This window comes from Balaenoptera ricei, chromosome 8 (genome assembly GCF_028023285.1).
Source record: "Balaenoptera ricei isolate mBalRic1 chromosome 8, mBalRic1.hap2, whole genome shotgun sequence".
Classification (NCBI taxonomy): domain Eukaryota; kingdom Metazoa; phylum Chordata; class Mammalia; order Artiodactyla; family Balaenopteridae; genus Balaenoptera; species Balaenoptera ricei.
In genome coordinates, this window is record NC_082646.1 from 102046847 (window position 1) to 102062129 (window position 15283).

Below are 15283 nucleotides of genomic sequence, written 5' to 3' on the forward strand. Positions count from 1 at the left end.
TCCTCTGGGTACTCTTGCTTGCTGAATACTGCACATACTCTAAAGCAAACAGGCCCAAGCGATTGTGCTTGGTAGGGCTCTGGGGAGCGTGGGAAAGGGAACTGAAGCAAAAGGCTTAGCCTAGGCTAGTCCCCACATGTCTTCCCCACGACGACTATTGCATTGGTTTCTCAATATCTTTGTGGGCATGCTGGGACTGGGCTTTGAGGTTTCTGCCTTAGGGGTGGGAAGGAGGGGGAAGGGCATTCCAACAGTAATTTTTTTTTTCCTTCCCAATTTGGTTGCTGGGAACAGGGGGTAAGTGAATTTATATCCATATTATGACCTGCTCCTGGTTCTCTACAGAAATACATGTAGAGGAACTCTGATATGACAGTGGAATCCAGGTTTTAATGAAAACTACAACCAAGGTCCAAGTATTTGAAAACAGAGCAAAGTCCAAAGGGCATTTGTCACATTAAGCAATTCCAAGTCATATTTTAAATTACTCCCTTCCATTCCCAGATTGTTTTTTTCCCAACACCTGCCCTTGCTGCTCCTTTTTTTTTTTTTTTTTAAATGTATTAGGTATATTTTATTTTCCTCTCATTCCTATTTTTCCTCCAAATATTTCTACAGCTCTCTTCTTCCTGCTTCCTCCTTGCTGTGGTGGCTGGGATGCTTCTCCCATGATATTTTGAATCTAGACTGGGCTGTTCTCTGTTAAACCAATCAGTTACGACCTTCTCTTAACAGGTGTGTATGTAAATATGTTTATTAAGAATAAAAAAAAATTTAAGTGCCTTTTTTCTGGAGGGGTTGAGGAGAGGGTGGGGAATAGGGGAGAGGGTTTATTCTAAAACCTGCCTTTCAACATGGTATATCTTGGACTGACCAGAAAGTCTCTTATAGCCAAGTTATAGGAGAGAAACCCTACTAAGTCCAACAGTATGACTACAATGCCCCTCCACTTACTAGCCAACTTGCAGTTTATGTAATAGGGTATGGGGAACTCTTCGCTTCTGAATATCATTTATTGTGGAAGTGGTACACGTAAACCCTGTAGATTCTTGGATATTTACCCTTAGTTGGAATATGTAAAGAGGTAAAAATGTAGCCTGTTCAGAGCTTTCTGCAGGATTAACAGAGATGTAGGAAGTTCCAGCTATTTATTGAAGGTTAGAATACGAACTACTTCAAGGGTTAACTTTGTAACTTAATATAATGCTCCTTTTCCTACTCCACAAAGAGATGTGAAGGTCACTGAAAATATTGCCTTTTTGCACATAGACTTTTTTATTCTGTTGCTTTCTTGCCTCTGTTAGCCAAGGCACACATTCTGCCCTCAATATTGTAGTATAGTTTTTAAAAGCAGAAAAGTCCCTTTATAAATGTATTCAATTTGAGGGCCTTAGTTTTCCTGCCTTTGATGGTGGGAATTCTTTTTACTGCATCCATTTCTTATCGGCATTTTAATTTAGCATATTCATTTAGTATATTTTGCCACCACTCCAGCAATTTCAGTGTTCAGATTTGGGAGAGGTTAAGTAAGATCTGTACTGCCCCCTTATCTCAGAGGTGGCTTGCCCCTGCAGGACAGTGTGTGCTTGTCTATACTGTGGAGTTACATCTTTCATTGAGTTGATGCCAGCAAATTTTTCCAGGGGAGAATAACCTAATTTTAAACTCATGTCATGACTACAGCCCTTAGGCACATTCTCTCTTGGATCTAGTTGCACTTTTCCTTTCAATAGTTATTTCTGGTGGGGTGTTAAAGAGGGTAATGGGCCAAGGATCCTGCTTGAACAGACACACTGGTGGTGGGTCCAAGCTTGGTGGTGGCTCTCTTTCTGCGCTGCAGTAAAACCACGAGAGGGCATCTTTGGCTCTGGGATTAATAATTCATCTGTCTTCTCTGACCTGTGACCTTTTCTCTCCTCTCTCTTACCTTTTCCCGGTAGTGTGAAGTGAGGGGGGCCTTCTCCCTCCTTCCTCCTCCCCCTGTGATCCACCTTCCCTTTTTACCCTGCCCTGCGGCGGCTCTGCCCCTTACCTTCATGGACGACTCAGAGGTGGAGTCGACCGCCAGCATCTTGGCCTCTGTGAAGGAACAAGAGGCCCAGTTTGAGAAGCTGACCCGGGCGCTGGAGGAGGAACGGCGCCACGTCTCGGCGCAACTGGAACGCGTCCGGGTCTCACCACAAGATGCCAACCCGCTCATGGCCAACGGCACCCTCACCCGCCGGCATCAGGTAACCCCTCTCTCCATCAGACCTGCAGGTAGGACTTTGGCATGGTCATAGAGAGACTATGATCCTTCTTGGGAAACTACTCTCCTCGTGGTTATGGGCTGTCCAGTGCCCATGCCTCATGATAACCTTTACAGGGGTGATAAATACTGATTAAGAGATAGGGAATATTGCTGCTGTGCTGAGTTGGGTGGACTTATCTCTAGAAGCATCCATCTGACTTCTTGTTTGCTGGAGTGGGGTTTCTGGGTTGGGATGCAGTTCTAGTAATGGCAGATCATATAATTTGAAGCTGTACTCAGGTTACTTGTTTTTTTTCTTGTGTGTCCCCCACCCGCCCATATCAGAAATTCAGGAAATTAAATGCCTGCTTAGTGGTTGGGGAAGTTGGGCATCTTGTATTCTCCCTCAGAGAACAGTTTGCTCAGAAGGTGTGGCAGTGTTCATCAGTTGTGTACTCCTGCTCCATACTCTTTTTGTTGGCTGTGCAAATCACTTCGTGGAGGAAGGGGTCACTGTTAATTCTTTTGGTCAGAGTTGGAGAGGGAGCATCGTGCTGCTGTCTAACCCAGATAACCAACCACAGGAGCCAGTGGTCTCTGGGTTGGCTGACTCTGATGTGACTTGGGAGAGTTGGTGTTAGAAATGAGAAGTATCTTGTGTTTCCTATGGTTTCTGTAGTCTGACTTCGCTGTGATGTAATCTGTCTGAGGTTTTGTGTGTGTGTGTGTTTGTGTGTGTGTGTGTGTGTGTGTGTGTGTGTGTAGTAGGCATTGCCTGATAGACTTCATTTTAAGAGATCTCTGATGGGAACTAAGAACAGTGCTCATGCTCCAATAAGTCCTTTCATTGATTACTTACTTATTTTTTAAGATGGAGAAGGTCCCTCATGCTAAGGAGCATGTTGAGTGAGAGGATATAATTCCAATTGGGGATGATCAGGAATTTGGAAGCAGTGTGTTTGCGGTGTTCCTAGGATTTTTATAGGAACAAGAATAGAGGGTTAGGGTTGAGGGAGGGGTATGTATGCAAAAGGAGAGCAGGACTGCTCAGCCTTGGCGGTGGTGGGGAATTCCAGGACTTAGTACATGGATTCTCTCTCTCTCTCTTTCTCTTTTATTTTTAACTTCTGCTCAGCAGTGAAACCACACCCTTCCTTCTTCCTGAAAGTAATGTTTAACTTCCTTTCCCTACAGCACTACACTCCCTATGTAATGGGAGTAGGGTGGGGGAAGAGTCTCCCAAGGTGGCTGAATCTCACTGTATTCTTTTTGAAGGAGAGTAGTCAAATGTATTTTTACGTAGTATAATGTTATTAGATTATTTCCTGCTGTTTAAGACAGAGCAACTTAAGAATGACATTTTTTAACGTGTTCTGTGGCTCTAATAATTGGTGATGAAGATACTGAGACATCTGCTTGAGGGGAGTTGAGATACTTGTTTTCTTTCTACTTGGAAAGAGAAACTCATATTTCTTGCCTCTTTCTTTAAAAAGTTTCCTGGTATGGGAGTTTCCAGTGGTTGTAGAGCATGAAGATGCATGAAACAATAAAGAAGGCTTTTGGAAACCCCCCAACCTAGGCTTTCCAAGTTTCCTTATGTTCTTATGGCTTTCCAAAAAGATTTCGTGGGGAACTTATCTGAGTCTCTGCTATTTATTCAGAAAATAGGTTTTGCGTACCTATTATGTGCCAGGCACTGATCAAGGCACTAGGGAGACAGTGAACAAAACTGACCAAAAACAAAACACACAATAAACCTCTGCCCTCATAGAGCTTACGTTCCTATGTTCCAGAGACCCAGTCTGCCAGAGTTCTAGGCCCGGTTCCAATTTTGAGGTGTTAAGTCTAAGGAGTGATGTGCTTCTTTTATCTGTACTGACAGAAGGACTCCAGGCCACAAATGTCTTCTTGAAAGGCCTTTTCCTGTTTGGAAAAAAAATCATTTGTGTTTGATAGAGCAAAAGAAGGCCACAAAATGAATTGTCTTCTTGTGGGCTATGTTTCAGAACGGCCGGTTTGTGGGCGATGTTGACCTTGAGCGACAGAAATTTTCAGATCTAAAACTCAACGGACCCCAGGTAATTCTTTTGGCTCAAGGTCTGGGTTGCTTATTCATATCTTTCTTACTTCCTCAGCTTAAGAGCATATTGGTGTCTTCTAAAGTGCCTGGCACATTGTAAGCTCCCGTTAGTTTCTTTCATTTAGGAAAATTAAAAAATGGAGTTTCAAAGTATAAATGTAGGTTGTTTTTTTTTTTTAATTGTACTCACATAATTTTTTTTTTTTTTTTTAACAGAAAAGAAAAAGGCGTGGAAAAATGCTGAACATTAGGAATTATTATTTTTTTTTTAGTTATTTCTGAGATATACATTTTAAAGTAATAACTAGAATTACGACTTATAACATTATACCAGAACATATAAGATTTTTAGAAATTTCACGTAATGTCTGAAACATTTATATTAACATATTTCCATACAAATAACCCAATGAAAGTTTAGTATTAGTTGTTTTGTTTGTTTTTTTATACTGCAGGTTCTTATTAGTCATCAATTTTATACACTATAAATGTAGTTTTATTTTGGAATTAATTGTAATGACCATTGATCCAGTATTTGATCTCTCAATTACTGCATCCCTTTTCTAGAATGGGCATGGTTCTACTTTGCAGAAAACCATGCCTAAAATCTGGCTGATCTTGAGCCTTAGGCATATCTGAAGAATAGCATAGAGCTATTCAGAAGATAGCTCTTATTGGGATTTTCTGGTTCATCTTAAAAGTTCTTATTGGGTGAACTTTTTTTTGAAGGATCCCTCAGATGTAGATGTAGCTGCAGTTTAACACAGTTCATATTCACTTAGATGACTAGAACTGGGAAGTTATATCTGCTGTCTCTGTCACTTGGGTGTTGATGTAGCGACAGTTAACTCAGTTCCTGTTTGTTAAATGACTAGAACTGGGAAATTATGTCTTCTGCCCTTTTGTACAAATTCAAAAGTGGGGACAGGCACCCCACTAAAAATCCTGGGGCCCATAGAAGATGCAGTGTCTTTAGGGAGACAGTGCCTCTGATTGGGATGGATTGTTAGTATATATGGCTTAATAATAGCTCTTTCTTTTTTCTCTTTTCCATGTAGGATCACAGTCACCTTTTGTATAGCACCATCCCCAGGATGCAGGAGCCAGGGCAGATTGTGGAGACCTACACGGAGGAGGACCCTGAGGGAGCCATGTCTGTTGTCTCTGTGGAGACCTCGGATGATGGAACCACTCGGCGCACAGAGACCACAGTAAGCTAAGACTTGTGTAAGGTCTGGGATGATGGAGGAGTTCTTCCTATGGTCTTTATTAAGGGGAGGGGCTAAGCACTTAATTAGGGTGGATGAGGAGCCACTGATCTGTGGTAAAGGCATAAAGAAAGTGATCTCTGGGTAGACAGAGAAGATAGAAGAGATATGGGAAAATCTAATGGAATGAGGAAGAGAGTCTGCAGTAGCTTCCCTTAGAGGCATAGTTAACTGCCAGCGCAATTTTCCTGCCTGGAGAATTCCTGTAAGATGGAGAGAAAGGTAGATGGTAGATTGCATGGCATTTCTAGGTAAAGCGAGCCGGGGGTAGAGGTTTGTTTCTTTTCTTAGAGTGGTCTAGAATTTAAGCTTAATTTGTTCACTTCATTAATTTTTCTTTTCTCTCTCTTTACTTGAAGGTCAAGAAAGTGGTGAAGACGGTGACAACACGGACGGTCCAGCCAGTCTCTATGGGACCAGACGGGCTGCCTGCAGATGCCTCATCAGTTTCGAACAGCTATATCCAGACTCTGGGTCGTGACTTCCGCAAGAATGGCAATGGGGGACCTGGCCCCTATGCGGGGCAAGCAGGCACTGCTACCCTTCCCAGGAACTTCCACTACCCTCCGGATGGATATAGCCGCCACTATGAAGATGGTTATCCAAGTAGCAGTGACAACTATGGCAGTCTGTCCCGGGTGACCCGCATTGAGGAGCGGTATAGGCCCAGCATGGAAGGTTACCGGGCACCCAGTAGACAGGATGTCTATGGGCCGCAGCCCCAGGTTCGGGGAGGTGGGAGCAGCGTGGATCTGCATCGTTTCCATCCAGAGCCTTATGGGCTTGAGGATGACCAGCGTAGCATGGGCTACGACGACGTGGATTACGGCATGATGTCTGATTACGGCACTGGCCGTCGGACTGGGACACCCTCTGACCCTCGGCGACGCCTCAGGTAGGCAAGAAAAAGGGAAGAAGAGGGTCTTTCAAAGACAGCAAAAAGGGGTAGCTCTTCCTTCTCCGTCTAAGTGCTTTTTGGGATCAGAGGTAGTTGTGGCCCCCTCCTCTGCCTGTTTTTGTGGAAGACTACTCTTTTCTTCCCTTTTCTGATTTTACTAAGTATTGATGTGCTTTTTTGTCTCTTTTTCGTTGTAGAAATCATATATTCTAATTATAGAAAACAACTTGTGATGGTTATTGGTCTGTGTTCTGAAGAGTGGCCTTTGTTTCTGTGCCAAGAGTTTCTATATTTTCTGCCTAAGATTTGACCCCCTTTTGGAGCCTGGTGTCTGAGGCTATGGAATATGTGTTCTTGTGAATTTCTTCAGCTTCTGGTTTGGTGTTAAGAACAAGGTTGAGGGTTTTAGGCCAGAATAGATAGTTAAGGGTATATATAAGAACCTTCGCTGTGATGGTTTTAATCTCGAGTAAAAACAAACCTTGATCTCACAAAAACCCTGACACTTTGTGCTTAGGTTCTTACATTTGATTGTAAAGTGAAATGGGGGTGGCTTCCTTAGAGGGTGGTACATTATTGACACTCTGAAAGGTCACTAATTCTGACTTTACTGTTTATCCCTGGGGATTCTTTGGTGATGTGAAAAAGGTAGTAATTGACGTTTGGACTGGTAGATGGTTTGCCTTGAAAAAATGCTTTAGAATGCGAGTTGGCAAACCTTTTCTGTAAAGGACCAAATAGAACTAATTTAGACTTTGCAAACAGTATATCTTTTGTTGTATGTCGTTGTTCTTCTTTTTACAACCTTTTAAAAATACAAAAACCATTCTTAGTTTTGGGACTGTACAAAAAACAGGTTTGGCCCATGGGCTGCCAATCCTGCTTTAGAATAAATCAGAGACAGTGTTTTCCAGGCAAAGAGAAATGATAAGAATCAAGGGAGAAGATTTATGGATGTCTTAATGGTAAGGATATCCTAACAGCTGTTGCTGAATTTCTGTATGAGGTCATGACTTTCTAAAACAAATGCCTTGGTGCTCATTTTACTCATATTAGGTAGCTTTGGTGAACAGTAGACTGGGCTGGGCCCAGGGGTAGAGAGGCCTCATTATCTAAGCCTGAGTCACTCACCTTTCAGGTATCTTTTGGACAGCAAATCCAACTCCCATGTGACTCACCTTTTATTCCTGGGGTGGAGGTGAGGGGGCACACCAGGCCTTAGTTGGTGCAACTTGGAGCAGTGGTAGATAATCACCAAAGGAGTCTGCCTAGGGTGTTGGCTTCTTCTCTTTGTTGACAAGTCTGCTTTTTCTGATTTCCTCATTACTAGAGGGATTGGATCTAGGTGGGTGCTGGTGGCCAGGTCATTCTCTGTTGTCCCTTGCTGTGGCAATTGACATAAAGAAAGAGGGTTTGGGCTTGCTTCTTGGGTTTATTCCAGGGTGATACTGGACTTGGAAACCTGCTTGACTAGCAAGAACATTTGCTGCTTCCTGTTCTGGGGCTAGGAGAGTAATACAAGGTCAAACGAAAACAGTAAGGCAGAATGATTTGTAGAAAAAGCACTGAACCAGAAGACCTTGGTTCTAGTTGTGCCTTTGCCACTAGCTACGTAGCCTTAAGCAAGTCATTTAATCTTTCTGGGCACAGCTTTGTTATTTGTAAGACAAAGGAAAGAATGTCATGATCCACTTGTAAAAATATCTTGAGTGACCAAAATCTTCTGTTATGGTAATTGTTTTGTAATTGCTTGTATTAAAATAATAATAAAAGTAAAAACATCATCACTACAAAACTAGATAAGCACACCATCCATTGATAAAGAACTACTGTTAACATTTTGATGCTTTTCCTTTGAGTTCTTTTTCTTATACATGTAAACACAGTCTGACTTTATTTTTTTCCCTTCTGAAATGGAATCTTACTTAATATGCTGTTTAGTTGCCTACTTTTAAAACTCAGCTATATAACCTGTTTATTTTGTTTCACTGATATTAAAAAATAGTGATTTTTTACTAACTGTTTTGTCCATTTAAGTCATTTTTGAGTGGTTGATGTCGACAGCTATGAGGCAGGCCCTCTGCTCAGGCTAACCTTGAGGGTTTGGTGACAGTGGGAGTGGTTTTGCGGAACAAACGACTGGCTTATTTGGAGAGTTCCACACAATGGATTCTCCTCTCTCCTGTGGGAGCCACAGAGTGAGATGAGCTCACAGATAATGGGTCTCTTCCTTCCTGGTGGTTATGAATAAATAACAGTGTGACAGACTCACCCTCTAGTGGTTGTTGGTAGTACTGAAATAGGAAGCAATATCTCTGGTTAGATGTTTTTCTTTACCTTCAATTGCTCTGTCTATTCCTTTTCATAGTGACTGGGTATCCCAAATGTGATGGTGGTCAGTAGTGTCTATTTTGACAGAATTGGAAGTATTGTCTTTAGAAATTGGAGACTAGAAATTATGTCTCAAACACATTTGTTGAGTAGCAGAGATGACCTTGGGATGAACTAGTGCAAACTAATGTTCAAGCTTATACCTCATCAATACCAAAGCCAAGTCCTCACATGAGGTATTGAGACATCCTTTACTGCTTTTACTCTATCATCTCTTTTTTAATAATTTCCAAAATAGGGTAAGGAGAGACTTAAATGTGAAATGTGTTTAAGGGTCTTATTCCACCAGCTCTTTCCTGTGTGTAAATGCCTTATTTTCCCTTTAGCCTAAGGCCTTATGAGGGCTGTTCTCAGATATTGTTCGCTAATTTCTGTGGTACCAAGTCAGTTGGTTTCATTAACTCTGCTGTCTGAAGGTTTATTTCAATCTCTGTTCGGAGAAGTTTAATAGGTGTCAGGTATCATTCAAACGCTAAGCAGTCAGGATTTGGTTCTTTTTTGTGATTAACTATCGGAATGCTTGTTGCTCCTCCAAGCTAGTAAACTTCACAGAAAAAAATGGCAGTTTTAATCTAATTGCAGATGCCTTTAAGATTATTGTCTTATCTCATTAAGAAAAATTGATCAGTATATTTTTTATGCAAAGGAGAGATAAGATCTAGTGTACTAGAGCTGGGGTTACTCATTCCTTGAAGATGAGGGGTAATGGGAGCCCTCCAAGAAACCAGGCTTAACAACTTAATGTATTCCTTTTTTCTTTTTGGTTCTTCCAACACTGCAGGAGCTATGAAGACATGATTGGTGAGGAGGTGCCATCAGACCAGTACTATTGGGCTCCTTTGGCCCAACACGAACGGGGAAGTTTAGCAAGCTTGGATAGCCTGCGCAAGGGAGGGCCTCCGCCCCCGAATTGGAGACAGCCAGAGCTGCCAGAGGTGATAGCCATGCTAGGATTCCGTTTGGATGCTGTCAAGTCCAATGCAGCGGCATACCTGCAACACTTGTGCTACCGCAATGACAAGGTGAAGACTGACGTTCGGAAGCTCAAGGGTATCCCAGCACTGGTGGGGTTGTTAGACCACCCCAAAAAGGAAGTGCACCTTGGAGCCTGTGGCGCTCTCAAGAATCTCTCTTTTGGGCGCGACCAGGATAACAAGATTGCTATAAAAAACTGTGATGGTGTTCCTGCTCTTGTGCGATTACTCCGAAAGGCTCGTGATATGGACCTCACCGAAGTGATTACTGGTAAGTTCTAAGGGGAACTGCTAGGTTAGGGTCACTGTTACCCCTTAGACCTATTGAGAGCTAGAAGGATTTCTAGTCCTTTGACTTTTTTTTTTTTTTTTTTAAGAAGGTTGTTCTTTTCCACTTTATTTTTATTATTATTTTTTTTAATTAATTAATTAATTAATTTATTTTTGGCTGTGTTGGGTCTTCGTTTCTTGCGGCGAGCGGGGGCCACTCTTCATTGCGGTGCACGAGCCTCTCACTATTGCAGCCTCTCTTGTTGCGGAGCACAGGCTCCAGACGCTCAGGCTCAGTAGCTGTGGCTCACGGGCCTAGTTGCTCTGTGGCATGTGGGGATCTTCCCAGACCAGGGCTCGAACCCGTGTGCCCTGCATTGGCAGGCAGATTCTCAACCGCTGCGCCACCAGGGAAGCCCTAGTCCTTTGACTTTTGATTAAAGGCTGTGGCCTTTGGGGCAAATCCATATCGCAGATTTGGATCGTGCAAGGTTTTCCAGATTTTAAAGCATTGTTTGCTAATGTTTTAAATGCAGAAGATTTCATTTAAAATTCCAGATTCTTGCCTTCTATTTTAAACGTGCGGGAACTGGTAACAATGGATCTATTTTGCTACCTGGCAGTAGTTGGTCTGAGCTGACTGAGGCATGTGCTCTCCAGTTCGCAGTAATTTCCAACATGTTATCTCAGACCAACTGCCAGCACCTAGGAAGTTGTCTCCCCAAAATTGAAGCTGAGTGTCAGCTGGCACTTAACCCATATTCTTGTAATTTCTTTTAAATATCTGCTTGTCCTGACTCACCTGCCTGGCATGTATAGGCGTTTATGCTTGTGGTCCTTGCTTTAGAAGAGTGGTTTTTCAGATTGTGGGTCATACTCCATTAGTGTGTATTGAACACAACTTTGTGGATCACAATCAGCGTTCCAAGAGAAAGAAAGAAAAAAAAGAAGTAGCATAGATCATGAGTTCTCAATTGGGGGTGATCTTGCCCCCTAGAGGACATTTGCAATGTCTGGCGGTGTTTCTGGTTGTCATAACTTGGGGAGGTTGGGAGGGAGTGCTATTAGCATCAAATGAGTAAACGCTGGACATACACTAAACATTTAACGTTGGGCAGGACAGCTCCCCACAACAAAGAATTATCTGGCCCAAAATGTCAGTGGTGCTGGGATTGAGAAGTGGGTGTAGATAGCCTAGAGGGTATGGCTTATAATAAGTATTGTTTTATGAAATCTTACTTCATGCTATGTATGTTTGTACTGAGCCATAATGTACAATATATTTCTTATTGTGGGTCACAGACTAAAGCTTGAATATCATTACAAGGTATTTGGTCATTGGGGAAGACTGAGAAATGTTGGAATAGGGGATTCTCTTTGGCATTCTTCGAGCATACTGTCTTGGGTGCTGGAGAGCTGTCTGATGAGTTGTCTCTGCCAGGAACCCTGTGGAATCTCTCATCCCATGACTCAATCAAAATGGAGATTGTGGACCATGCACTGCACGCCTTGACAGATGAAGTGATCATTCCGCACTCTGGTTGGGAGCGGGAACCTAATGAAGATTGTAAGCCGCGCCATATTGAGTGGGAGTCTGTGCTCACCAACACAGCTGGCTGCCTTAGGTAACATAAGGGTTCTGAGAGTATGAAGATTGAATTTTTGAAGACTAACTTAAATTGCTTTTAAAAAAAGTTTAAATTCCTTAGCCTGTCATTCAGCCTCCATTCCTATTTGAATTGCATACTATGACTTCAACCTGTTTTTCTACCTTTGTCACTGCTCCCTTGCATACCATATATGCCTTGTGTGGGGAACGGCAAGTAAACCGCATATCTTCCTCACTTCTATGCCTCTTTGACTTTGTTCATATAATTTGGTAAACATTTGTTCAATACCTACTGCACGTAAGGCAGTCGTCTAGTCCTAGGCTTGTGTGTACCTGTGTTCTTGCCTTCAATTATTTGTATTTCAAGTCAGGCTGCGATAAATGCAACAAATGGAGTACAAACTACTAGAAGGATAGAGTGAGGAAGAGCTCTTCCTCTGTCTGCAATGCCTTTCTCTGCTTATTTATCTTTTGAAGCTAAACTCAAGTGCTTTTATTTCATGTAAGTTTTCCTGATTTCTTTTTCTAATACCCTGTAAATGTGCAATATATTCTTTCTCTCTTTGGAATATACCCCTATGTGCTCTGCCCCTATTCTTCATTTGTACTTCCATACAAGAAGAATCTATTCTGTCTTAAATTATTGTTGTTGGTATACTTTATTTATACACCCCCCTCCCTGGCCTGGTTATAAATGTCCTGAAAGCAGGAACTGTTTTATTCAACTTTCTCTCAACTCCAGTGCCTTCCTTATAACAGGTACTCGTTATTTGCTACAGTGAAGAGAAAAGATATTAAGGAGGCTTGTAGATGTTAAGGATATTAAGAGAGGGTTTCTGGATTTTAGTCACCTTGAAGCCTCTCCTTTTTCCCTCAGGAATGTCAGCTCGGAGAGGAGTGAAGCTCGCCGGAAACTTCGGGAATGTGATGGTTTGGTGGATGCGCTCATTTTCATTGTTCAGGCTGAGATTGGACAGAAAGATTCAGACAGCAAGGTAGGTTAATGGGTGAGAATTCCATTCACAACAGCCATGAGGTACCCATAGTGCAGACCTATCATCTCAGGCTTTCAAATAACATTAGATACCTATACCAGCCCCTACTCCTTAAAGTGGGTGTTCACCATAGACGAAAACTGTTTTCTTTAGAATTTCCTTCACCTATATATTTTAAAGCTGTTTAGCCATACTTCCATTTTTTTCTAATTAGGAAAAAAGAGTGAGCCTGAGTTTTGTGTTAACACACCAAAAGGTAGCAGAAACCTTCTGTTAGCCTGAGGCTACAAGAATTTTGAGAAGCGTGGGCACTTGAGGTATTGTGAGAGATGATGAATTGGGCTGTGCTTTTGAGGATCAATATTTTAATACGTGAATCATGGAAGCCTGTACTTGCTAGAAAATCACTATAGTCATTCTCTTCTCTCATTGAACCTTGTATTTTGTGATCCCAAGCTTGTGGAGAACTGTGTTTGCCTCCTTCGGAACTTGTCCTATCAAGTTCACCGAGAAATCCCACAAGCAGAACGTTACCAAGAGGCACCTCCCAATGTTGCCAACAATACTGGGCCACATGCTGCCAGTTGCTTTGGGGCCAAGAAGGGCAAAGGTGAGTCTTGGTTCCTTGTTCCTTGCTCTTTAATGTAGGATGGGGAGAGGAAGGAACACTTTTAGCTTTAGGTACAAAATATTTGCTGAGCAGTACAGGAATCAGCCTAGTCAGGGATGTCTTTTTGCTCTGCTGCTGCTTCCCCTGTGTCGTGTGCTTCATGGTGGTGACGGTGGTGGTGGTGGTGGTGGTGGTGGTGGTATTATTATCAGTAATTGGGCAGTGAAGGCCGAGAACTCAACTAATCTGGGGCCTTCTCCCCCATTCCTCCTTTGTGTTTCCTGTGTTTTTCTTTTCCTCTCCGCTTTCCTGCTTATTTTCCCATGATCCTGTTGACATCTCTCTGCCGCATTTTTCTTCCTTCATTTCTCTCCTGTACTTTCCACCTTGGGTGATGCACTGGAAGATGAGTGGTTCTCCAGAGGTGAGTGGAATCTTTTAAGGCGCTTACCTACTTCTAATTTGCATGTTTTGGTTTTAGCTTCCCTGGTATTTCTTTGCCTAACCCTTCCCTGTGGATGCATGTAGGAAAATTCAGTTGAGGATGGCCACTGAAACAAGTTTAGCTCTTCTGAGCTAATGGCTCATGGCATGCTATTTCTGGACAGCAGTCCCAGTTATCAGAACTCAGGACAGCAGCAACAGTAGTGGTTATCCTTATCTTACTCATGTGCTGCCTGTTTTCTGTTCTTGTATCTGGGACAAGCTGGGGATCCTGGTTTTTTGTTTGTTTGTCTGTTTTCTTGTTTTACGCCCCTCTTGATGCATCTCTGATCCAAAGATTTTGACTGAAGAATAAAAAAATATACTGGGTGGACTCTTCCCTTTCTTAAACTTTTTACCCCTTCCCCCTTTTTTTAATTTCCAAAGGGAAAAAACCCACAGAGGATCCAACAAATGATACAGTGGATTTCCCTAAAAGAACTAGTCCTGCTCGAGGTAAGTTATCTTTTTCTTCTCAGGCTCCATAGTCCACAGATAGGTGTTTGGCAGCCTAACAGGCGATACAGTACGTTCACTGTTCTGTCTTCTCTGACTTAAGGATTTGAAGTGATGACAAAAGTATTTGGAAACTAATAACAGTAACTTTCAAAGGACTTCTTGTTATGACAACTATTCAGATTACTTGAGGATAAGGACCTGATGGTAGTCTAGACCAGAAACTTAAGTACCCTAAGTAGCCACTAGTTCTTGGGACTCAAACTTTACTTGTTATAAGAAGTCTCTTTATCACAGTTTGGATCTTTATATTCATCAATATGGTGAGTCCAAAATTCACAGCTCTCCGTGGATATAAAAATTCAGATGTTATTAAATCTGTGAGAGCCCCTTTCACTTAATCATAGTTCAGGTGGACAGAATGACTCAGTTAAGTTAGAAATAATTCATTTGAGATGAGGAATCTTTAACTCTGAGTGCTATTGATGAGTAAATGAATCCCTTGAGTGCCAAGCAAGGTCAAAGTAAACTGTGGGAGAGAAGAGGCTAGGAGGAGGGAGAGACAGGAGTTGCACATGAGTTGATATCTGTTTTGTTCTTGCCATGGTTGATTTATTCTTAAGGCTACATTCTTAAGGCTACATCTGACTGCATCAGATGTAGTAGTCAGATCTCTTGAGTTTGCTGTTGGGTGGGTGGGAGGGTTTAGAGAGTCTACTGGTATAGGAGCATAAACCCATTAATCCAGAGTACTGACACTGGACTTCAGCCAGCCAGAGCCTGGTTTGTAGGTACTGATAAGCATTCTCTGCTTTCTTGTCCTTTCTCGTGCAGGCTATGAACTTTTATTTCAGCCAGAGGTGGTTCGGATATACATCTCACTCCTCAAGGAGAGCAAGAATCCTGCCATCCTAGAAGCCTCAGCTGGGGCCATCCAGAACTTGTGTGCTGGGCGCTGGACGGTGAGTACCTTTTACAAAATGGATTTGGAGATGGGAGGACTTACCTCACTAGTTTGC

At 42.4% G+C, this 15283-nt stretch overlaps 1 protein-coding gene across 8 annotated transcripts in view; it reads left to right on the forward strand.

Annotated features, from left to right (window-relative positions):
- CTNND1 (catenin delta 1) overlaps positions 1 to 15283 on the forward strand; it is a 52267-nt gene that overhangs the window by 27417 nt on the left and 9567 nt on the right. For 3 of the 8 annotated variants that reach the window (XM_059931636.1, XM_059931635.1, XM_059931640.1), the window contains exons 2-13: positions 619 to 735; positions 1941 to 2231; positions 4237 to 4308; positions 5369 to 5521; positions 5938 to 6473; positions 9649 to 10112; positions 11553 to 11736; positions 12598 to 12715; positions 13172 to 13325; positions 13732 to 13749; positions 14196 to 14264; positions 15099 to 15226. In XM_059931636.1, the coding sequence (XP_059787619.1) occupies positions 2037 to 2231; positions 4237 to 4308; positions 5369 to 5521; positions 5938 to 6473; positions 9649 to 10112; positions 11553 to 11736; positions 12598 to 12715; positions 13172 to 13325; positions 13732 to 13749; positions 14196 to 14264; positions 15099 to 15226 (2091 nt within the window). In that variant the 5' untranslated portion in view covers positions 619 to 735; positions 1941 to 2036. The remainder of the gene's footprint in view (positions 1 to 618; positions 736 to 1940; positions 2232 to 4236; positions 4309 to 5368; positions 5522 to 5937; positions 6474 to 9648; positions 10113 to 11552; positions 11737 to 12597; positions 12716 to 13171; positions 13326 to 13731; positions 13750 to 14195; positions 14265 to 15098; positions 15227 to 15283) is intronic. The other 5 variants (XM_059931638.1, XM_059931639.1, XM_059931637.1 and 2 more) reach the window with 5 other exon arrangements.